This window comes from Egretta garzetta, unplaced genomic scaffold (genome assembly GCF_000687185.1).
Source record: "Egretta garzetta isolate BGI_Z169 unplaced genomic scaffold, ASM68718v1 scaffold415, whole genome shotgun sequence".
NCBI classification, from domain to species: Eukaryota; Metazoa; Chordata; class Aves; order Pelecaniformes; family Ardeidae; genus Egretta; species Egretta garzetta.
In genome coordinates, this window is record NW_009259686.1 from 1,779,469 (window position 1) to 1,804,854 (window position 25,386).

At 40.3% G+C, this 25,386-nt stretch overlaps 1 protein-coding gene across 3 annotated transcripts in view; it reads right to left on the reverse strand.

Annotated features, from left to right (window-relative positions):
* Positions 1 to 3,363: 3,363 nt before the first annotated feature.
* GCLC (glutamate-cysteine ligase catalytic subunit) overlaps positions 3,364 to 25,386 on the reverse strand; it is a 32,544-nt gene continuing 10,521 nt past the window's right edge. For all 3 annotated transcript variants that reach the window (XM_035894168.1, XM_009638777.2, XM_035894167.1), the window contains 15 exons: positions 21,905 to 22,017; positions 20,434 to 20,616; positions 17,478 to 17,591; positions 16,894 to 16,952; positions 16,667 to 16,803; positions 13,460 to 13,534; positions 12,446 to 12,562; positions 11,427 to 11,565; positions 10,768 to 10,880; positions 10,014 to 10,106; positions 9,176 to 9,280; positions 6,962 to 7,043; positions 6,762 to 6,865; positions 6,530 to 6,650; positions 3,364 to 4,016 (listed from right to left, as the gene is read on the reverse strand). In XM_035894168.1, coding sequence (XP_035750061.1) covers positions 3,811 to 4,016; positions 6,530 to 6,650; positions 6,762 to 6,865; positions 6,962 to 7,043; positions 9,176 to 9,280; positions 10,014 to 10,106; positions 10,768 to 10,880; positions 11,427 to 11,565; positions 12,446 to 12,562; positions 13,460 to 13,534; positions 16,667 to 16,803; positions 16,894 to 16,952; positions 17,478 to 17,591; positions 20,434 to 20,616; positions 21,905 to 22,008 — 1,752 coding nt within the window. In that variant the 5' untranslated portion in view covers positions 22,009 to 22,017 and the 3' untranslated portion in view covers positions 3,364 to 3,810. The remainder of the gene's footprint in view (positions 4,017 to 6,529; positions 6,651 to 6,761; positions 6,866 to 6,961; positions 7,044 to 9,175; positions 9,281 to 10,013; positions 10,107 to 10,767; positions 10,881 to 11,426; positions 11,566 to 12,445; positions 12,563 to 13,459; positions 13,535 to 16,666; positions 16,804 to 16,893; positions 16,953 to 17,477; positions 17,592 to 20,433; positions 20,617 to 21,904; positions 22,018 to 25,386) is intronic.

The window sequence follows — 25,386 nt, forward strand, 5'->3', positions numbered from 1 at the left end:
GGATTCCATGTTATTTCTCCCCAGGGCGGTGGTATCTCAGGGAGGAGGACCCAGAAACACCTGAAAGTGGAGTGTAGCTCAGCAGTGCTGCCTGCCGCAGGGTGCACCTTTTAGGGCTACCCACCTCGCAGCCTTTACACTCCCTGAGCTGATTTGAGAGGGTCTGAATAAAATAAATGAGGGACATTTTCCATTAGAATTTGACAATATAGTCAGAATAAATATTGTATCTGTCAACTTTGATAAAGTCCTACCAGAAACCAGGTGGGCTTCTGCCTGGAAATGTTCTCAGCTGCCTGAGCAGCACCATTAGCTGCGCTGCAGACATCTTTCTGATTTGGGAGGAGAGCATGCCCACGACCTTCAGCCAGGCAAGCCATAAGAACTCGCATTTACTTCTCCCTTTGCTTTACAGAGTGAATGGACCGAGAGCCCCGAAGCCTGGAAAGCCTTCCCGACTTCACCTTCCTAGGATAATCTTGTAAGAAGGAGATTCTCCCTTCTAGGGGAATCTTATTCCTGGGAACAGTTATTGTATCTGGTGTTCCCACTTGAAATGTTGGCTTCAAATGTCTTTACTCGCCTCTGTGGAATGCTGCTAGCTGCAAAGCTGTGGGCTGAGGGGGGGTCACTGGCTTCCCAGTATCCACAGAAGTTTATTAGAGCTCTGCTGGCATACCTGCTGCTGTTCTCAAGCTCAAAGGACCCCAGGGATAAACATCAAAAATAGTGGCCACCTTAAAGAAACCAAGGAATTGCCCCTGAGACAACAGGAGAGAAGTTCACTAAGGCACAGCAGTGCAAACATTATATTGCCTGCAAATATATGTAGCAGAAAAGGAGGAAATTTAGCTTCAGTAGATTTTCTAATAAATAATATGAACAAATTGCAGATTTCTAAATCAAATACATATTTCCTGTGCAATTTCAATGTTTGTTTATTAGGGATACCATGTGGGAAGCTGGTATTCCCTGGAGCTGGCTGGGAAACGTTGCAAACTGCTTCTGGAAAAGCTGGGCTGTGCTGCCACCAAATGTAGTCATATTTGGAAAAGGAGGAGTGTTTGTAAAGTAGAGGGAGCAGCACCTCACTGTGGCTGGTGACACCATGGCCCTGAGAGAATCACAGCCAAAACGATGCATGGGCACCTGCAGAAGGAGCCCACCGTGGTGCTCAGCCCGACCCTCTCTACACCAGTAGACCTGGTCTGTTTTCTCCAGCACACACGGGAATTGTTGTGGCCTTCGAAAGAAAATAAACACCTTAAATTTTTCCTAAATTAAGTGATGGAAAAAAAGCAATGGAAATTCCTGATGCAGTTATAGAATCATAGAATCATTTAGGTTGGAAAAGACCTTTAAGATCATCAAGTCCAACTGTTAACCTAACCCTGCCATCCCACCACTAAACCTAAGCACCTCGTCTGCCTGTCTTTGAAATACCTCCAGGGATGGGGACTCAACCACTTCCCTGGGCAGCCCATTCCAGAGCCTGACAACCCTATCAGTGAAGAAGTTTTTCCTAATGTCTAACCTAAACCTGCCCTGGTGCAACTTCAGACCATTTCCTCTCATCCTATTGTCTGTTACCAGGGAGAAGAGGCCGACCCCCACCTCACCACAGCCTCCTTTCAGGCAGTTGTAGAGGACGATAAGGTCTCCCCTCAGCCTCCTCTTCTCCAGGCTAAACAACCCCAGTTCCCTCAGCCGCTCCTCATAAGACTTGTGCTCCAGACCCCTCACCAGCTTTGTTGCTCTCCTCTGGACATGTTCCAGCAACGCAACGACCTTCCTGTAGTGAGGGGCCCAAAACTGAACACAGTATTCAAGGTGCAGCCTCACCAGTGCAGAGTACAGGGGCACGATCACTTCCCTGCTCCTGCTGGCCACACTATTCCTGATACAGGCCACGATGCCCAATTCATTTTCAGCCAGCTGTCAACCAGCACCCCCAGGTCCTTTTCTGCCCAGGAGCTTGCCTTTTTTTTTTTTTTTTTAAGGGGTCTCCCAAGCATAGCACCTAATGGTGTATGATGGCACAGATGCTAGCACGAGGATGGCGAGGACATCTCTGTTGCAGGGGTGGTAGACCACTTGCCATTAGTCCTGAGAAGCTTCACCATGAACAAAGTGAGCCTGCAGAAGGTGAGCTGTACGTGGCAGGTACGCAACTCCTTTTTTGAATCCAAAAATGTGGGTTCCAGTCATGCAAATAAGCAACAAGTACTGCAAATTTTATTTTTATTTCTTTATTACAGAAACTATATTAACATATGCCTACATCTTGATTAAAACAAATTCACCACCGCAGAAAAAAAGAGCATTCTTTTTATTCTCTAAAGCACACCTGTGAACACAGAACAAAGTCTAATGTCAGTACATAAAAGCTTCTTCTTAGTGCACCTCTTCATTGCAGTTTCTCCTTTAGTTCTTTTTTAAAAAAAAAGAAAAAGAAATCATTACACCTTAGGTATTTATATGTATGCTTGTATTAAGCTTTGCATAATCTACCCATAATGCAATTCACTTCTAGAAGTCAGTTAAGAAGCTAAATCAAAAAGGCCCCTTAAATTTGCTTTATTTACAGTTGCAATGGCTAAGTTTTAAATACTTTACAGTCACTCCCAGCACTGGCTCCCAATTTCAAAGGATTAGTGCATTCCATGATTTCTTTGTATCTATTTTCTGGAGGGGACTAAGTTATCCATACCTACAGCTATATAGGTACCTCAGCTACCTACGTGAAGTACCTTAGAGGAAATAAACATGCTAACAAAAATATTTATAATAACGAACAACAAACAAGAAACTCCACCTCTAGGAAGAATGGATAGGTGTTTGGTTTTGTGCTGCAGTCACCCTGGGTGACTGTGGGAACAGCAGCAATGTGGGAGAGCAAGCAGTTAAGGAGCGCCAAAGTCCAGAGCAGGTGTCTCTCGGTTCCTTCGCAGAGAGCGCTTTATGCTGAGCTCTCGTTTCCTCCTCTCTTTCACCACATGTCCCCTTTACTGCTTTTCTGTTAAATCATCGGGCAAATTTCTGAATTGCAGTAGTGTACAAGTTTACTTCAGAGGGGAAAAAACATAGGGAAAAACCACCCGGATGCATCTGCAGACAGGCAGACTGATTTTATCTGAATAAAGTCAGATCTGTTCCTCCAAGTTTTACAGTTTATGAGCAGATGCAGGTCTTGTGGCAACTGAGAAACTGCTGTAAAGATTAATAAATGGGATGCACATGCATTTATCTGTTCAAAACCCAAATGGAAGGAAAAAGTTACCTGCGATTCAGGTAGGTCCAGAAGATTTTTTTTGTTAGGTTTTTTGTTTTTTTTTTTTTTTTTTTTTTTTGTTAGGTTTTTTGTTTGTTTTTTTTTTTTAAACAATAAGGAAGATTACTTAGCACATTCCAGGTTAAAAAAATTACAGTAAACATTCAGTAACTGGAATGCATATAATATACAAGTACCATTACATTTACAAAGCTGTTCAGGACGATTTTTCTTTCTAGAATAAGCATAAAAAAGTTACAAGCTAATTCACAATAACTTTAGATACAATGTTATTAAAATACATTGATGTTAATCATAAAAATATTTTACTATTTATATGTACATTTTATAAACCTTAACAATAACAATATGCCCATTTTAGGATGCCTTAAACGAATATTTAGGCAGATTGGCCCATTTTATAGTGCAGTATCCCTGTTTTGGTCTTCACACCATGAAACTGTACCAGATTCACAGTATCTTTGCTAGTGCTTTGCTAAAAGGCTTAAACTTTCTATTATTTAAGAAACATTCATTCATTACAAAGAGCCAGTTTTGTTTCCACTTTGTTTCTTGTTAAATCCTACCCCCAGTAGTTCAGGACATTCTGCCTGGCCTTGTGCGATTTGGTTACATTTCCAAATAAGGCTGTAATTCATTTCATCAGTTATCACGCTGTCTTGCTTGTAGTCTGGATGCCGCGCGATAAATTCCCTCATCCATCGAGCAACTGTCATTAATTCTCCTGCAGGCAAGGGGAAGTCAAGTTTCACAGTTTATGCATCTAATTTAGCAGTACAACACCTAAAGTTCTACGCATTACACACATAAATAATTAATGAATAGTCCATGCTTTCATGAGAAAACTATGTTTTTGGTTTTTTTTTAAATACGGCTAAACTGCAGACAATTAAGCTGACATATCGCTGATAGCCTAAAACCCACTCGTCCGGTGCGATCTTCAAACTTTCAGATGTTGTAACCAGACAGTGCAGAGAGAAGTACCTATTGGAGCAGGTGTTACCAACAGATCACATAGCAAGAGGTCTTAAACATGTCATTTAGCAGAGAATCTAGCTGAGACGAATGAAGAGACACCTCTACAACAACTACACAGACATAAAATAATTTTGTAATAATAATTACAGGATTTACATTTTTTCAAAGAGCATATAGTAAAACTGTGGCACTTCTTGTATGACTTTGTGGGGACCAAAAGTGTAACTGCTTCAAGAAGGGCAAGGCAACCACCATGGAAATCATGTTTGTGAAGGGTCACCGCGCACCATGATTACTGCACCGCCTTTGGCTGAGAAAGTGCCTATGCTGCAGCCGGCCAGGATCTGCGAGAGCCCACCAGGACAAGGATCGCTTGATGCTCCTATCTTAATAGTGTTTTCATTCATATTTGGTGGTGGTTGACAGCTGCTGCCTGCCTAGAAAATCTGTAGTCTCACTGAGTGGTGGCAGTCACGCACCGGCTAGACGGAGACCAGGAGAGCGATGCCTAGCTGTGCTGCAAGAGAAGATGCGACTGAGGCACAGATAAACTACGTGTCAGGGCAAGGTTAAAGCCATAGCAGCTAAGGTGCCAGTATTTAACTTGTGTGCTCTGTGCGCACCATCTGGGGAAAGAAATCTGAAAAATGGCCACTCTTTGCAGACACGTCTCATGCTGGACAGTCTGCAGTTCAGGAACATTTGATTTAAGATTGAGAGTAAACTGGAATAATCCAAAGCTCACAATTGAGAAACACCATGGCATAGTAATACAATGCCTAATGTTTTTTATTCTGTGAATTCTGGTTCTTAAGAAGCATCATTATTAAAAATCATTTCAGTTCATCAGAGTTACGATATAAACCCTAGAGATTATCTACCTCACTCTCACACCTTTTAGGTCTGTGTAAATACACAAGCCACCTTCTGCAATGCCTGCAACTTTGCACCAGGTAGCAAAGTTGTTCTTTAGAAGAGGAACACCCGCCGCAGGGTGTTGAGGCCAGGTCATTAGCTCTTGGGAAAAAACCTCTAAGACTTACGCATTCCTTGCTTTTTCCAACAGCGTTTTTCTGAAGGGAAAAAACCCAACAAACAATGGACTATTTTGAAAGCATTGCTATTTTGAAGGCTGATGTGCCTCAGATGTTTTTTCTTCCTGCCAGTTTTTTTTCTCTCCTTCAGTTAAGCCAAATACTAAATCCCCATCTATGTTACCTGAGGGACAGAAGCCTCCTAAAAACAAGCAGCCTTAGGAAAGAACATTTGCAGTGAGAGCTGTAATTAATTAAAACTTGTTACCATTCTGAAGTACTGCTAAAGTATCAAATTACCAGGCAAGAGAAGGTCCTGATTTCCATCTCAGCTTTAAAAAGGTCTTTACCTAGAAGCTTCTACAGCAATTTTCAAGAATTAAAAAGCAAAGCAACACCTTAGTTTAAAAATGGGAAGGGAAAAAGAATATGTCTTTACTTATGAGACTAAAAGCAACAGTCTAGTAAATTTATACAGCAAGGCAGTGATACAAGGGATTTGCACACAGAAAGGTATAAAGCTGCTGCAGACTGCGCTACATGCCCAGTTCCGAATTAAAGTTTAGCCTGCATCTTTTATTCACTATACTGCTGCATTTTAAAGAGAAGCATAAAGAGTCAGTATATCGCCTGTCTTCGAAAACACTGTAACATGGGGAAGAGCCTGTTTTGCTCTGCCTTGAAGGAGTTTTGCCACTTACAGAAGGGCTTTCTTAGCAGGGAGCTAACGACTAAGTCCCATGCTCTAGCATACCAGAATTTAGACTCATGAATGCTTTGGAGCAGCATGCTTTGGAGTCATAGCAGTAACACCGGGCTATCAGACCCAGCCTCACATACTCTTAAAACACTCAAGTGACAGGGAAAGGGGATTAGTATATGTGCAAACTGCTACAAAGTGGTCAATACATGGGTGGAAGCAGCAATAAGTGGTGCTGAAAGTGAAATCTTGGGTTGGAGATAAGACTACCCTCTAAGCTGTAATTGTAACTGTACCAATTACTCCCAAGTTAAGTTCTAAAATGGATCACAAAACATTTATAATCAGAATTAGACAGGACCAGGTTTAAGCCAGAGAGAACACATTCAAGCCCTTTGCTCCTATGATTCAACTCTTATCCAGACAGATGCAGCTGCCACCAGTTTTACCCAACTGAAAACTAGAGACCCAATTACTAAGTAGAAAAGTGCCAGGAAAGTCAATATCCAAAAGTATCAAACATACCAGATGCTCTCTTTTTTATTAGCTTCAGGTAGTTTAGGATGGTGCACCTTGTGTCCACATCCACTTCCATATTTTCAAGATAGGAATTCAGAACTGGGATCAAACCAGGAAAGACTCCTTCCTGTGTAAGAAAACAGAGTCAGCATAAAACAAGTTCAATCTAGTTTCTGGGGTAGGGGGGAGGGTGGAATGGAGGGGAAGGTTGTGTGTTCCAGGCAGAAGAGGCTATGACCTTCCCATTGATAATTGTATCAATGCTCATTAAGGTGTACTCTTCTGCGTCAGTGCCTGTCCCGTTCTGTGCAGAGCCACATCCATCCACAACAGCGTTTTCACCTTCACGGGTGACAAAGGGAAAGGAAGAAACAGTTAGAAGGCAAGAGATGCACTAAACATCCACAACAGTGTCAATCAGATTGCTTGTTGTGATACCTTTGCAAATATCTTTTCTGAAGTAAAACATTCCCTGCCGGACAGCATCTCTCTTCTGGGCCATCTTCATGTTTTCATCCACCTGGCAAAAGTAGTATGTCAGAGATTTGTGACATTTTAGAAAGTTAGGATTCTCCCAAACCCTCACATTTTGGTCTCATTAGTTGAAACATCTATTACGTTTCTTATTATTTCATCACACAAGGCCAAGCTGTGGAGATAAAACTTCTCTCATTCTTTAAGGGTCCTTGGCAGAAAACCAAAGAGATGACATCCTATGAAATTAGGTCACCAGCAGAAAAGCTAATGGTATTATGTTAGAACATGCTACACTAATCTTTTAAGTTTGGATGAAAACACAGGAACAGCTGTGATTAACAGGTTGCATCCCATCTCACAGATGGGATGCAATTTAAGTGAGTACAGAAGAAGAAAACTGCCATTTCCCTAGCCACCGTTTGCTGCTTTATTAACAAAATCATTGATGTCTTTAGATGAGTTATCACTGTATTAAACTTTCAGAAACAGAATTCCAGTAACTTTGTATAGGAATCATATCTATTCCATACCCAAACATCTATTAGATAAACTTAAGATTGCCTGTAAAGACCTTCTGAATTGCAGGCTTCTTGAAAATTCTACAAACCACAAAGCACTGCTCGTACGCTCTGCAAATGACATAAGCATTGCTCTGTCTTTCTGGACGGAAGATTTTGCCCAAGTTATTTGGTTGGTATGTTCTCAGGGAATTAACAACACACAGCTTTCGGACATCAGCTTTACTGTATTGTCTTCAGGAAAAGGGATACGATTTGCTGAATTCTTTGAGCTTTTAATTAAGGGCAATGCAAAATCTTCACTTCTTACCTTTCAAAGCTTTGTTTTCAAAATTATGTTTTCATTCATTTTATATTACGAAACCTATTTACACAACAGGCTGTTTTGAAAGTTTGAAAGAACTCCAGCCCTAGCTGACGGGATACAACTGCACTCAGTCAGACAGCAAAGATTAGTGTGAGATTAGCCCCATAAACCCATACTATTTTACTTGAAAGAGGCAGGCTTACCAGTGGTTGTGCAATCCTGTGTTGCGTTACCTGCCAAATTGCTTGGCAAGCTCAAGCAATTTTATGCCCCCCTCCCCTCTGTTCAGGTTCTTTCAGCACCTGATTGCTTTTTCAGTCTTAAACAGTATTCATTAGTTAAAAATTCTGTGCTTTTGAGACATTCCAAATAACAATGTAATTATGCACAGTTAAGTGCTAAATTGCTGCATTGTTTACAAAGTCTGAACTCCTTGACACCAGGAAGATAATTTCTCCTTTTAGAAATCATACCAACTGTATGGTATGATTACCGTTAATTACAACATCAGCATTTTTCTCCATTTTAATTAAAAAAAATAAATAAGAAAAGCTGCAGGATACTACTGCTATACTGTAGCCAGCGCTGGCAGTATTTTCTAGTATACAGTCCATCAAGAGCCTTCTGCACTACAAGACCTTTTTTAAAGTTACCTATAATACTGCAGGACTATCCATTCAAAAAGACATTTTCTAGTCAGATACCTCAGAAAGATGACGTGCAAGGACAGTTTTACCAAAAACAGTTCAACAACTGTGAGGAGAGGATTAAGGAAAAAGCACATTTTGCATGGCTGGTCTGTCTAGAAACAAGTCACAGTTGTGACCAGAATCAGCAGTATTTGTTTTCGCTCAAATACTGTGTAACACTAAGCAAGCTGAACTCCTCCTTTCCCTCTCCACCAGATACAAACAAAATAGAGAATAAGAACATGAGACATAGCCAACAGCCATGTTAAAATAAGGATCGGAAGTTTTTATTTCAACCTCCACAGGTTATTTTCCCCAGATGTAAAACAGTGGAAACGTGCCTTTTTCCAGTCTCAAAACAGTCGTGTGACAATGGTATTTCTCAGCATTTCTGCAGTAGTCAGACACTGTTAGGTACCACAGAAATTCCCACAGAACTTGTCTATAAACTTAATTCATTGAGAAAGGAGTAAAATATTTGTTTAATACTGTAGAGTCAAAATTGATTCAAAGTACTGGTATAGATGAAAATCGACGCAAAGATAAAAATGACTGTTCTGTAAATGCACAAATATTAGCTCCTAGCTTGCAAAGGGCAAAAATCAGACTTGATGCAAATACATTGCATTTAGCTGTAATAGATCTGAACTTTCACACCTACCTTGGACAACGGAATGAGAAAATTCAGTTTATATGACAGAATCACTCTGGTTAGCAATACCACAAATACAACATATGCAGAGTTTTCAAAGTCTGTTAACTGCACCTAAACATGAAAGGATTAGAGATTAAATTACTTCAGTGGGAACATACTTATGGAAGCAGATAAATATCTGGGAGAGTTTAAAACAGTTTGACTCGAGCGTTCATGTTGGTACTTGTATTCACACACGCTCTACTAGCAGAGGTGGCAACGCACGAGCTGGAATCATCAGCAGTGACTTCACAGTGCACAGACACACTTCAACAAACTCAACCCTTTAATCCAATGCCAAAACACACTTGCATTTTGAAAGACTAATAACCTGCACCTTCAGGCTCTCTGTGTAATTACAAATGTATAATAGCTTTTGAATTTCCACTTTAAAGGGATTAAATTCAGAGAGTTCTGAAATAGACAGCTATAAAATAAAAGGACTTGTGAAAAACAAAACAATGAGCGTGGAATTGTTCAGTATCAGGAAAAGTACTGGAAAAATACAGTCCCTAGGAGCTAAATGGGGCTTTGTTTACTGTTGCTTTAATACAAGCCTAATTCCTTTCCCCATCACCCCAAATCCATTAGCATGCTTTGCTGTGCTGCAGTGGATTCTCCTGTCAGTTACATTCCCACAGTCCATGTCTGATTAAACACTGCTGTCTACTTCACTTGCATCTAGCAGTTCAGAGGGGAGAAACCACAGCATAAGTAATAAGGGTTTGATACTGGATGGCAGAATGCCTGGTACTTTTCCACTTAAAAGGAAATGTGCTTTTGTGCATACTGACACCTTCCTTACCTCCATAGGTCTGAATTCCACTCTCCATCCAATATCTGAATTTGGAGGAGGTGGCTTAAACCTCATTGTCTGCCAGTTTGTAGACTGGATATTCTGCAAAGCACATGAAATAATCTGTCACAATCAAGGTATGCATCATTCTGTAATATAATCAAAGAAAAAGAAGCAGGTAACTAGAGTCCTAATATTTTCCCTGGAACAGCCCACACAGTTAGAGAAGTGCTTCCAAACTAAGTGGCGACTTCCTAAAAACCCCAGTATAACTACCCATCCTAGGAGCAAATACATTTACACTTCCTCATGATATTTTTTTTGAGGATTACATCTAAGATACCAGACAGCTAAGATTTAGCTGACTGACTCTTTTTATGAGGGGTTGATGTATCCCCAACTAAAAATACTCAACATTACCATAGCTATTATTTCATAAAGCTGTATGAGACATTTCTACATAAATGTCATGCAAAACAGTTTTTAGGAAGCCACAAAAATAGACAGTTCCCCATAACACTTATATACATAGCTACAGTTTGGGCTCCTGACATTTTACTGAGTTTAAAGTATAAGCCACCACCTTCTCCTAAATAAAGGATAAAACAAAGAAATAAATGTGCTTATAACTGCAAAATCATATACTAAAGAACTAGTTGAAGTGAAAAATCCAGGAAAATTCTTAGCTAATATAGGCACCCTCAAGTTATGCAGTACTATAGAGAATATGCAATTTATTAAATTCCTCGAAGTCAGACAGAACCTCAAAATGGTCGGATTCATTTGCATCATCTAGATGTATTTTCTCCTCAAACAATGTCAGTGGGTCTCGAATGAACAAGTGTGCAATATGCTGTGCCAAAAGGTGGTCAATACCTACAAAATGAAAATTCAAAGAAACAATTCACACATGGCAAAGCAGGCTCTAGGAAACAATTTGCTTTATAAAATTGAAAACATCCAACTCTGCAATGCTACCTTAACCCACCACATCCTGTTAAAGCTTAAATGACGACTTCGGGAAGGAAGGAAATGATTAAAGAGAAGGAAAGGAGAAAAAAAAAAAAACCAAACAGGTTCTCATTTGGAAATGGCAGCTGAATATCGGTGTGGCTGCCATTCTTCCTGTTTTCTGATGCACCTCTGTGCCATGTTTCCTAAAGCAGTTCTGCTCTCTCCACAAAGATAAAACATTAGTGCGTCAAAGGCTGAGCTTCTCAAGCTGGAGTTAGGGACAGTTTCCATCACAAACAAATACTTTTTAAAAAAAAACTCTCAAGACCATGCTACACAGATACTTCCTGAGTAGAAGCCACTTCGAGGGATGCACAATGATTGAAACAAACAAGAACAAAAATGTAAAATATCCCCACACACTGCAAGCATAATTCTTAACCTGCTCATAATGAAGCAAACACTTACCTTCCTTTATCAGGTGCTCGTAGATATCTTTGTCTATTGTCAAATCAATGTCATTGTATTTCTCACCACATTCAGATAGATAACTGTCTATGGAATCATATCTGGATTTACTGATTCTATAATGGTTGTTCTTCAGTGGCTATATAATTTAAGAATACAATATTTTAACAGCTTGTTAACAATGTTACCTAAGTTCTGCTCACTAATGACACTTATGTGAGAATTATTATCCTGTTTAAAAACCCCTACAGCCTCAATTAAAATTATTCAAAGCACAAGTCTTAAATAGGCTTAATAGAAATCGATCCTGGAATTATGACTATTTTGTTTGCAGACGTATATATCTGAGCGAAAAAATATTCATCACACATTGACTAGAATTCTCTAAAAGTGGAAACATTTTCCTGATGTACCATTACCCCAAGTACCTGGAAAGCATTATTATACCTACTGCAACACATACCACTACAGTTTCACTATGCGCATAGTTAGAGATGCTCTTAAAATGGGTAGTTCAAGAAACACGTCAAGTAGATTTTAATTTTTTTTTTTTCTATAATTTTGTAAGTGCCTTGAATGCCAATTCCTGCTTAGAGAATCAGGAGATTAGAGAATTCCTTAAGTTCAAGTTCTGACAACTGGCTCTTTTCACACAGTTCTAGTTTATACTACTGGATTACTCAGCAGCACCTGCTATTTAATCCAAAGCATTTTTTGCTTTTTGGGCTCAAGCAGAAGACTGGAAAGTTTCGTCGCGGGGGGACCTTTTCAGCAAGCTGTGGAGGAATGAGTGGAGTTCTACTGAGATTCCATACTTAACTAAAAATATATATTTGCTAACGTAAGCTGTACAACCAAGGTGAATGTTTACACCATCTCTCCTATATTTACCACAAAGACTGCCATGTTCCCTCGTTAGGGATTCTGATGAGCACAAGCAGAATTTGATACTAAAGGAGATTTAACTTTTTTTTTTTTTCCTGAAAAACCCCAGACATCTACTACCTAACATTACTTACCTCTAGCCCCCTCTCTTCCCGTGTTCGATCATCTACAGATGCTGAGATTACTCCCCAGCGACAGTCAATGTCAGACACATAGCCTCTGTAGAATGGAGATGCGGCACTCAACGCCATCTAAAATAGAACAGCCTAATATGAAAACAAAGGGCAAGCCAAGGAACCAAAAGCAAAATGCAACCCCACTGGAAAGGGAAACTTGCTGGTCCAGAAGTAACTGGAGTATATACTTCAGTCTAACATACAGCCAAAGCCCCTACAGCCACAAATCTCTCAACAGCTATCGCCAGAAGATGCCTAGCTGAAGGATTAGTATTACTGAAGTGGCATCTGATGCTCTCCAAATTTATTACCCCTATAGACCACCATTTTAGGAACACAAGATAATACAGGCAGAAGCAATTTTGTGACAGATCAGTATTCTGCTTGCACACTTCCAAAATCCAAAAGTTCACCTGGCAATAGTTTTATTTTATTTTTGCTTGGCCAAGCATCTTGGCAACACAGCTGGAACACACCTCACTTGGAACAGGATCTGCTCACCACCTAGACCAGACCAATACTTTATTTTCACAACACCTGTTATAAACACCCGTTTGTGACCACATGCTTACAAAAGGGACAGATTTAAACAACTTAAGCTGAAACCCTCTGTAACATCAGACCAGAACTGAAAAATTAAAAATTCCTTTAAGGAGTGAGCTTGTCTTGGTTTTGTGAAAAACTGCCCCAAATGCATTTCTAGAACTATTCAACAAGAGTCTCGCACATGTGGGGATGAGGGCAGAGGAGAAGAAACATACATCATCTGTTTTGTGCTGTCATTTGGCCATTAAGTAAACCACACTGCTCATGCGATAACCTCGCAAGAGACTAACTTCTCCCAGAGCACCAAATTTGTGAGTAGCATTCGTTTTGTTTTTTTTTAATTTAGGTTTGGGTTTTGTTTTTTTTGTTTACACATTGTGGCTTTCACACAACAAAGAGCTGATACGATAGAAATCCATTACTTACCACAATGGGACAGATCGTGGCTAGCTGATCATAGAGATACCTTGCTTCAGAAATGCTGCAAGCCTGGAATGTTACCTATTGGAAAAGTACAATTGCTGTCACAGTTTCTATAATCATAGCATAAGCACAGTCTTCCTAGATTTAGAATCAATGATATAATAAAATTATTTAAATACCAAGAATTTTAAGGGGTTTTTTTTGTTGGTGTTTTTTGTGGGGGTTCCTCCCCGAATTCTTGGACAAACTTTTGCCCTACCTATCTGCAACATTTCTATCACAAGCTTCTTTCCACACCACTTCCATGTTCATGAAAAGATTTCAGACCACAACACTTCGGCTGTGAGCCTAAATATACAAACACTTGCCAGAACCAAAGAAAACTGAGTTAACATCTAGAATACACATGGGCTGGTAATGCGCCTTCAGGAAATAAGCCAGGAACCTACACCTACCTACTTCGAACAACAGTCAGAAACTACTGCAGATATAACATTGGTTTTATGTGACAGCTAATTCTGTTTTAAAGAACAAGACACCTCTGTAAAAGAATCAAGACACCTCTGTTTGATCCTGGAAGACTGCATAAAAATAGCATCTTCGTGTCTGCTCTAATTTTTGTTTTTAAAAAATGTCCAGTTTTGCCTGTATTAGTGGACAGGACACAGCAAAAGTGTGTTTGTTTTGTTTGCCTTTTTAATCTGCAGCCAGGATTCATTAAAAACTGGAGACCTGATTACGGCCTTTCAATACCTAAAGGGGGCCTATAGGAAAGATGGGGAAAATCTTTTTAGTAGGGCCAGCCATGTCAGGACAAGGGGTAATGGTTTTAAACTAAACCAGGGTAGGTTTAGACTAGATATAAGGAAGAAATTCTTTACAATGAGGGTGGTGAAACACCGGAACAGGTTGCCCAGAGAGGTAGTGGAGGCCCCATCCCTGGAAACATTCAAGGCCAGGTTGGACGGGGCTCTGAGCAACCTGATCTAGTTAGCGGTGTCCCTGCTCCTGCAGGGGGGTTGGACTAGATGACCTCTAGGGGTCCCTTCCAACCCAAAATATTCTATGATTCTATGAAAACATCCCAAGTTAGAAAAAGGGTGTGCGGTGAAGAAACTTTTTCTTCTGTCTCTATCCTTCAAGTGGCTATCAGGAAAAAAAAACCAAAACAATTTGAAAAGACAAGATTATTTAATTCTCTTGCAAAGCAGCAGCTAAGTATGATTTCTCATTACTAATTTTAGACTTCCAGCACTAGGGAGCCTGTCTTGGGGCAGGGACAGGATACCTACACTCTTTTCCCCGACACAGCGATATCTGCTTCCCCTTCCCTTTTATGTTTATTCCAAATCACATTAAATCTGGGACTCAACCCATTTTTTAGCCAAACATCCCATTACAGAGGAAACAGGCATGACAGTCTTCTCCAGAGGAGGGCTGCAGGCACCACAAGGACTGTGGAAGGCAGCATCCACAGGCCTGAGGCTCAGCAGACACAGGGACACGAAGCCCCAGACGGGGCAGGAGTGCGATGGTTTGCCTTGCTGTTTGCAGGGGCAGTGCCTCCCACCCCGTTGTCACTACAGGCTGTCCCAGCTGAGCTTGCCAGGACATTACTTTTGACCTTGGAAATAGATCAAACCAAGTTGTAGCTTGGTGCACAGTGACAAAAAAAACAAAAGGAAGTATACATACTGCAAACTACCTTATAGAAAACAGGTGGGGAATACAGGCTGTCTTCTAGTTGGTTATCAAGAATTATCAGTTGATATGCAAGCAGCTGCCTATAGCACCTGCCAGCCTTGTTTGCATTCTCCCTTTGATGACAGTCTACTGAATTTGACCACTAATTACAAGAATGGGGAATAGTAAAATGGTATTCCTTGAAAAGGAATTTAAAATATTTTTAAACAAGTTCAAATAATGACAGAACAGTAAAGCTGTATTTCTTCTACTGGCCTTAAATAAGACAGAGATTGTACAAAATAGACCATATCAAACTTAACACCTTGTAAAACCACGCAGTATTACGCACACTTTACTACTTCATCAGATTCTCCCTAGTTTACCCTTAGTGACAAGAAATCATACTTAGCTGCTGTGAAGAACATTTTATTTATTCAGCTTTTGGAGTTTCTCAATATCCAATGGGAGTGCTTTGAATGGGGTTATTTCTGCCACTGCTGTGAAACAAGAAGAGCTCAGAGAATTTCCTTTAATCCCATAGAGACTTAACACTAGCCCCTTCCTAGCTCTGTTTCCAAGACAGCGGTGGCAACAGGCAGATGTATCAACAGTCAAATACGTTGCTACTACCTAAGGCATCAGCCCCTAGCATCATGTTACTATGCTAGAGAAAATTTTTAAAACAAACAGATACTGAAAGGATTAAACCACTCCCAAAATACAGCACCTGGATTTGAATGGAGGATACTATAAAGCAGTACTAACTCAGGAAAAATGAGTGAAAACAATAAAAAGTGGGCATGAGTTAATGGGAGAAAACAGAACCAAGAATGTCTCCCAGCACGCAGCATCAGAAGACAGCTACCCATGTGGATTTGACAGGTTCATGGTACAAGCAGTAAGACAAAGACTTCTTAGCAGATAGCTAAATATAGTTAAGAACAAGAAATTTTATACAGGAGTTCATGCTGTTTGTAAATAGAATAACATAGAAGAAGAAAGCTACTTATTTTTAAAGATATTCCAATGACTTCTCATCACTCCCTGCTTTTGCTGTTCTTAATAAGAATGGGGAAGAGGGAAAAAAACTAAAATGAATAATCAAAAAACCCTACACATTCTACAAGACAGCTCAGTTTCCATTCACACAGTGTCCTTTGGTCATGCCTGAAAGAAGGCCACAGTGAAAGATGATCTTTCACCCCTGAAAAGTGCTGGAGTTCCAAGACCAGATGCTTGATCAAATGGTGTTTGGCCAGTTCAAGAAACCCTTTCACAGCAAGGCATCCAATTACACTTGAATACTAACAGAAAATAAACATAATGGAAGCAAACAAACCTGGATTTTAAGACTAGACTACCGGGTATAAGATTAATTTTTTTTGTTTTATTCCCCCTGTTGCCACTCTGAAAAATGCATCAGCTGAATTAAGCCAGAGAAATCAGACATGAGGCAAGTCTTAAAAAGGAAAGCATTTAGGGAAGACAATATTCAGTAACATCTGGAAAGCAGACGCATTTTACCTGAAGACAACAGTTTCCCATTCCAAACCCCATAGCATCCATGTATATATAGTCTGGCTTAGCCGCCTTCGCTGCTTCTCCATCATCATTAGGAAATGTTTCGATAAATGGTGACGGTGTGTTCTTATCTTTAAATACTGTGTGGAAAATGCAGGTACTCAGTAATCCGGAGCATTAGATTGAACAATTATTTTGAAAAAGGAAAGAGATAGATTGAATTTACTCACTTGGTACATTTATCACAACCTTCTCTCCTCTTCGGTGCCGAATGTTTCTGGTCAGTGTACTACAACAAAAAACAAGTTTGCTGAGACATCTGAAAGTTTCTTTTTATGCAAATGTTTTTGCGGTTAGTTTCTCAGCAATTCTCAGGGTTTCAGAATGTCAACTTTCTATTTATTTTGAGCATTTTCCTTCAGGACACTTTTGTTGCTGTGACATACCTGAGCAAGAGCTGGATTAACTGTGATGAAAGTGGTTAGCTGTGGGTTTTCAAACTGGAAACAATTTTGCAGTAGCATAATCAACACCTTTTGCCCCATAATGGCGTGAGCTACTACATAAAGTTATCTGATCTTAGCAGTTTACTTTCTTAAGTCACTTTGACAGAAAATACATGGCATCACAACCATTTCTGTCCAGGTCCTTGTGGTATCTGCGGCAACTAGCTGCAGAGCTCTCTGTTCCAGTAATGTAAAGAAGTTGTGGGTATGCCTATTGATATTTAAGGCACAGAAAAATATTCAGCTTCTCATTCACACTCCCCCAAAATATTCAGCTTCTCATTCACACTCCCCCAAAATACTCTTACCTAAATCTAGGATGTTTATTGATGGCTTCATCTGGAAAAAAGAGGGATTTTGAAGCTCCTCCTTCTACTGGCGTTGGCTTGTATTCTGGCAGTGTAAACCCAGGACACCCTAACCTATGTAACACAACAATAATACCCAAGCTGTAATGAAAACAGACTATGATTTTAAAACAGTCAGATGATCAGAGATAAGGATTCTAATAAATAATAAGAGACAAAGGAATAAAAAGAGATTTTTTTTTTTTTTTTTTAAACTTGCATCTACCATGAGTATTTCTGAAGCGCTTTTCAAGACTGCTACCTATGCATGTGGAATTGCCAGAAAGACAGTCTTAAAACAGTTGCTGTTAAAAGCTTTGTGCTTGCCAACAACCAGCTTCTGTGGTGGTTAAAACAGACCTCCCCCCCTTTTTTTTTTAAACCACTACTCTTATCATTAGGCAGTAAACATGGGCCTTTTCAGTGGCTGAAGTAGGAAACTCCACAGTATTACGCAGAGTACACACACATTTTAGTGTTAGCACCTGTCATTAACACTGACATGCAGCTGCATTCTGTGCCTTAAACAATTTCTCTAGAGGGTACAGGTTAACATTGACTGCTGAAGCAATTTATCCAGCTCTGCTCCCCACAGTCTCCCCCTGTTAAAAGGATGTACCTAACCAACTCTGTAAGAATTAGAGGTAGTTTCAAGCAATACACACATCCCAAGTCTCACAGCAGTTTGTAATTTTAGAACTCTGAAAAACCCCATGAGAGAAATGTAATAAGCCAAGAGAAATTACAGCTAGGAGGTGTAAAATGCTGAGAGATATGCAACTAAATCAGAATACAGCCCTCCCCTTTGGCATCTCCATTGTAAGTTTAAGAGTCATCTGAAACAAGAATAAGGAGGTTTTCAGTACAGCTGAGACAAAGGAGCATTTGAGAAGTTGGAGGTAAAGTTGCAGAAGATTAGTTTCTCCACGCCTCATAGTATAAAGGACAAAGACTGTGCTATCTTGAGAGGCTCTAATATTAGGATGTATAAAACAACTACAAGCAAACTACTCAAAATACCAGGAAACATGTATATTTTTTTAAATATTATCTATGCTCAACATGTATTTCACTATTGTTTTCTTCTTCCTGGTTTAGGTATACAAGTTGTCCTACAGCAGCTAAACCTAATTTCATCACTTACGTTAAGTGCAACACTAAACTGCATCATTCCAGTCCTCAAGAAGGAAAACAGCTTTCTGGTCCATAACTTCAAGAACCTGGGATACTCAAATAGCTTCTAAGCCAGTATTTTCTAATATTTAAGCATTTTCAGGTTTGCTAATTTTTAACTGAGTTATTTTAACTTGAATAAGCGTGCTTCTTTGCCTTTGTTCTGTCAACACTCTAACAAGTTTTTTTGTCTTTTCAGATAATAAGATTTTTGGTTTTTTATTATACACACGTGTATATGCACAGACACACACAGGCATATGTATGTGCTATTGTACAGAGAATGTAGCAAAAAAACCCAAACCCACAAAACCTCAGAAATATACATTAGCAAGACTCCAGTCAAACCAACATGGACTTGAATGGCAAGATAGCAAAAGGCAGAAATAAGAAACTAAATAGCCTAGGTAGAACAATCTTTGAAGGATAAAACTGTGTTTGGGATGACCCGTAAGTGATAAACAAACTACATTTTACTATTTACTGGCTTTCACTGAAGTCCAATGCATTGCTCCTACAAAGATGTAAAAAGCGTTTCTCTATGTCTACAAAGTGATGAAGAACTCCTCCTCCTTTATTCCTTGCATGACTGGGTCTGAAATGTTTGTGTAAGATTATGTCATTTAATAAATTTCAATTTGTAAGGTTGTAAGGCAAAACAAAAATTAAATTCTGTGACACACTGAGAACTACTTAACCATTGGATTTTTAAATGAGCTCTTATTACTTTAAAGACAGTATAGCTCCCATAAAGAGGAAGCATATTTTGGCAACAGAGTATTCTTAAAATAACATTAATGGGGCGTAACACAGGCATTTCGGTACCAGAGCTTTGCTGCTACATCACATCTTGTACCATTCTTGCTCTCAGCAAGAATTTAGGGCCACTGCATTCTGTACTATACAAGAAACCAGCCAGTAAGGCCAGCTGCTTCTCTTTTAATGCAGAGCAATTTTTTTTTTTTATTTTTTTTAATTTACTATTTTAAGCATAACTATCTTAATTCATTCTTTTGACCAGGCTAGTTAGAATGAATGTAATAAAACCCTGCCTAGAATTATGTTTGAAAGGAAGGTCACAAAGTACAGTTTCTCCTAGGTAATGAAGTACATCTTGAATTTAGTTTCTTCAAGAGTCTCTTTACAACAATAAAAAGGAGGAAATCTACCCTTTGTAAGGGTATTATGATTCCAGGAGAGGGACAGTCCTTTCTAGATTCAGGAAGTACAGTATTACAGAAGTTTTAAGTCTTCATTTTGTAAGGATAATCACATTTCTGTTCTACTGTGTGCCCCAAGCCACCAAAAGGAGTTTGCACATGCTTTAGTGAAAAAGTAGCGTTGAAAAAATACATAAGGTTAGCCATGTTTTACAAAGCTGCTATTTATAAAGATCAAAGGTTGCAGAATAGGTAAGGAGAAACCTTTTATGTACAATTTGCCATATCAATTCAAGACGGCAGACTATTGTACATACAATACTTTATGTTACGAATATTCAAGCATTCTCTCCTAATACAAAATCATCGCAGATTAGAAGCAACCTAAAAATACGCAGTATGCTTACTTGTTTGTCTTACTGCAGTAAAAATTCTAGGAAATATGACTGGAACATCAAGTCAAAGTACTTTAACTGAAGCATATTTTGCTCAGTTTTATTGTACAGTTTAGCTATATGCAATAAGGAGAAAAAGCATGTAAGGAGAATAGCAAACGCAGCATTACGTTTCAGCAACCATCTCACCTTGGAAATGATGTCACAGTGCAAACAGCCTCATTTTCTTTGAGCACAGAAGCCGCCTCTTGCCGTCTTTTCCTCATGTTGTCTTGCACAGTGTTGAATTCAGACATGGTTCCCCCATATGGCTGCCCAGGGGTCCCTTCAATCATATAGCTTCCATATTCTGGTCGCCAGAGTGTTGGGTGGCTATAATGAAAGAAAAGCCTCATTCAAGTATTTCTACAACTTCAGAAAAGACATATTATTTGCAAGAATTTCAGAAACAAATGCAACTTGCAAGAGAAATCTAAAGTTGGTTATTTGGTAGAGTAACAGAATGTACCTTCTACCATACCTCACTGCCGGGAGGCAGCGAAATTAAGCAGAGTCTGGGAGTGGGAAGTGTTGCTATATAGTGCAGTAAGTAGGATTTGCCTATGTCAAATTGCAATCACCTTTAGCATCTGTCTGAAGCTTTGTTCCTTGGGGTTTTAACTGAAACTGGAAAATATAGAACATTCAACTGCTTCCACAGTACAAGGCAAGGCAAAAAATTATGCTCAATTTCTTCTTCCTACTGCCTGTAAATACCTGGTCCTGGTTCACAAATTTATCAGGTTAACAAACAAAAAAAAGTGCACCTAGTCACCCCTCAAAAGTAGTATCTTCCCATCCCCTTATGAAGCCATGCAATCTCTATGGAGTACACTCTACCAGAAGCAGAGCCACATCTCCCCTACTGTTCCTTCTGGTAGTAGCAGTTTTGAGTCTAAAAGCAAAGGGATTCCTTCTTGCAGGCTTTCAACAGTCCCTCTACTGAGGAAGACAGACAGGGAACCTTATAGGAAGATGAGGCTAACGCACCTAGAAAGACACGTACAGGCCCAGGGCACAAAAGCCTTTCATTGTGACAGCAGTGTCTCCACCTTCCTGTAAGCTGTGACCTGCTTTTGGCACTCTTCAGCCAAAGCACTTCGCTGCTTCTGGTCTCATTTCTCTGCTGCCATCAGTAAAAGGCAGCTCCCACTTCTCTGGCTACACCTACCTTCCTAATTCTGCAAAAAATGGGAGAACAGTCCTACAGACAACAGGCTTCCCTATACAGCCCTCACTTGCTCCTGTAGTCAGGGATTTAGGGGCAAGTGTACACACACATATGCTTTATGGGGCAGGGGAGGTGTAGTATGCAATTACTGTGTCCACAGAGACACAAAAACAGAGCAAGACAAAAATACCCAAACAGCAACTTCTGTGGGCTCACCATTACATCCTCCTTTTTTTCAAGTCGTAACACAAAAGGTACACAGACTGCCTGCAAGTGTGCTCAAAATCTTTCACTTCCTGCACCCCAGCTTTATCTGAAAATACCGGTATCTGTGGCTTCGGTTTTATCAACAGCAGACTTGGAAGTTAAGCCAGGTCTACAAAATTCTGTACAGTACCATAACAGGAGGAAAAAAAAAAAAAAAACCCGAAACAGGAAACAGCTACTCACTTGGGGTTTACCTTCTCCCCCTTGTCTTGCAGTGTTTGAAGAACTTCTTCACCGCAGAGCACCAAGCGCACTTTCTTATTCTCATGGTCAAATTTTACTAACATATATTCCACCTTGTAAATAATAAAAACAAAAGAAATGATTAAATGGTAAGATTTTGTTCACACACAAATACACTGGCACATAATTTTTAGCTTCAAGTGGGAGAAAAAAAAAGTGTCAGACTGAACTTTATTTCTACAGAAGCTTAGAAACCATCACTAACTGTGAATGCAGTAAACAATACCACAGAATCATAGAATCATTCAGGTGGGAAAAGACCTTTAAGATCATTGAGTCCAACTGTTAACCTAACACTGCCATTCCACCATTAAACCATGTCCCTAAGCACCACATCTTTTAAATACCTCCAGGGATGGGGCTCAACCACGTCCCTGGGCAGCCCATTCCAATTCTTGACAACCCTTTTGGTGGAGAATTTTTTTTCCTAATATCCAATCTAAACCTGCCCTGGTGTGACTTGAGGCCATTTCCTCTCATGCTGTTGCTTGTTCCTTGGGAGAAGAGGCCGACCCCAACCTCACTACAGCCTCCTATCAGGCAATTGTGGAGGGTGATAAGGTCTCTCCTCAGCCTCCTCTTCTCCAGGCTAAACAACCCCAGTTCCCTCAGCTGCTCCTCATAAGACTTGTGCTCCAAGACCCCTCACCAGCTTTGTTGCTCTCCATGTTCCAGCAACACAACGACCTTCCTGTAGTGAGGGGCCCAAAACTGAACACAGTATTCGAGTTGTGGCCTCACCAGTGCCGAGTTCAGGGTCACGATCACTTCCCTGCTCCTGCTGGCCTCGAAGGTGGCTGCAAGCTTGTTTAATCTTGAATAAAGGTTTGAAATTCCTTCAAATGGACCTTGACTACTTTTTTCCCCTTCATTTCTAATTGCGGATATTTTGCAAAAAGATTCTTGAATTTGCATATGCCCCCACATTATTTTACAGACAAAAAAAATTGAAATACTATGCAAGCTATTAAACACAAACAGGTCTCTGCTGCTGACAAAAAGCAAACAAAAAAAAGTCATTCTACAAATGAGACATCCATTTACACCCATCACTTGTTGGAGCTGTTCAAGACTAGCACGGCAGAGCCCCGTTTAGATCACGGAAAGCCCACAGTTGTTACAGACAGCATTGGTCCTGCCATTAATGCACTCGAGCTCTTGGTACAGCAGGGGGGTTTCCACCCTTTCCCGATTCAGCTTTGCTGCTGCTTTTTCTTCCCCTCCCGCTCAGCGGTGTACCTTGCCCCCAGGACCTCCTCAACCCTGTCCCCACCCCAGGGTGCGACCCACACTCGATCCAATGAGTCCCAGCACTGGAGAATATTGTTTCCCTAACAGATATTACCTAAAAGCAGCCAAATCTGGAACATCCTCATGTCAAACTTTCGGATCTCTGTGCATACCTGCTACCAAAGCTCCCATAAGGACTTTTAGAGCACCAGTGAGTATAGCAACTTAACAGCTGCCTGAACCTTACAGCCCTAATACTTACTGATAGAATCTATTTCCTGCTGTCTACTTGGCAAGGGATGCTTTGTGCTGTTCTAGGAAGTGTGAAAGACAAAACAGCCCCCAAGTGTGATGTGTCACCTGCCACACAAAAGCAGAAGTCGTACATGGAAATGCATCACAAGGGTACTAGCTTTGAATACACACACACACCCCCCCAGCTGGACCATCGGTGATGTACAGAGCCTCTTGTTGGAGGCTCTCAAACCGCTGCCTCCAAGATGTTCACAACTCCATCAACCTGTAGTTTTTTAAAAGTTCAGACTGCATTTCCACAACTATAACGTGTTAGAGGTTTTGCACCCTGTGCTCCTCAGTTTTGTTTTCCGATGCTGCCTAGAGCCTCATCCACCGGTATTCACCAAACACCGCTGCTCCAGCCCCAGGACTGCAGATTCATGCAAGACACTGATGTTAAAATTGGAGCGTACCAAATCATGGAAACTTCTATTTTGTACAAAAGTCTGACACATATAGGAAAACAGCTTGCCAAAACACAGGGCACTTGTGTTTTCCAGCATACTGTAAGTGGATTTGTGGGCTTTGTGTTCTTCGGTTGCTTCAGCGTTCATGGAAGAGTTATTGCTAGCTACTGCGACAACAAATATAATCTTCTATTGCAATTTGTGATTAAATCACAAGCAGCATTATCCAAAAGTGTTTGTAATGCTACAGAATCTGATTAGTCACAAACTCTGGAGGGACTCATTCAGCAATTATACATATTCCCTGTATTTTTTAAGATCAAATTTTAATCCCCTAAAGAAAAATAATGATTTCTAGTTCCCGTGCAAGACAGCATTTCTTTATGTGGTGTATTTTGTGGTTTGTGCATATTATGCCACAACAATCTACTTGAGATAACTACAGACTATAGTCAACCTGAACACACTCCAGCACTGATTTAGTTACTATCCAGTACCAGCCTCCCCAGTCATACCTGACCCGTGATTATTTGCAATAAAAAGGGACTTCTCTCACACCTTCTAGTTTCCTACCACATTCAATTATCATCTCCCCCTGCTTGGGAAAAGCACCATCCTCACTCAGACCCAGCCTAAAACCAGAGGAGCCCACAGTGCTCCGAGTCATACAGATGGAGGCGCGAAAGGGCACCAAGCTCACCACACGCCTGGCCGCCCACCACACTGCCCCAGTGGGCTGGTGGCAGAAGGGAGGGCAAAGGAACGGCAGCTGCCTTCGAGAGACCCCAAGGCTGAGCACTTGTCCACCGTTACGTGAATGTGTTACTATGATTAGCCTCCTGTCTTGAAAATCCCTCTCCAAACGTAACTGCAATGAGCTGGTGGTGTGAACGCTGTACTGCTCTATAAACCCTATTACAAGTTGCATGAAAGAAAATAAGCCAAAAGTGTAAAGAAACATTAAGCCAAGAAGGCAAAACCAAGGAAACCAAAGTGTTTCATAATCCGAGTGCAGTACTGAATACACTGCATTTATGCATCTAAGCTTTAGAAACAACTACTACTCTTGCCTCCGGAAACATTGACTAAATCTTCAAAGCTCTCTTAACACACAGAAGATCTGCCATTAATTTTAATGAGAAAAGGAAAAAAGCTTCAGATGGCTGCCAACAATTCCAAGTAACCCACACAGTATCTTGCCAACAGAGGGACTGACTGAATGGGCATCCTTAAAGAATTTAATTTAAGCTCATCAAAAGATTTAGCCTACAGCTAGGAAGAGAGGAACAAATTCAGAGCTCACACATTTTTACATTTAACTTCAGCTTGTCATTCACAGACTTCTCACATGTTTTCTATCCACAATAAAGTTCAGAGAATTGCAGCCAGGCTGAAAGCATCAGCATGCTTGGCAGAGCTTCAAGAGTCCAAAAGCCAAGTGTGTGGGGTTTCACCCAACATTCATAATTCATCATTTTGCCGAGCTCT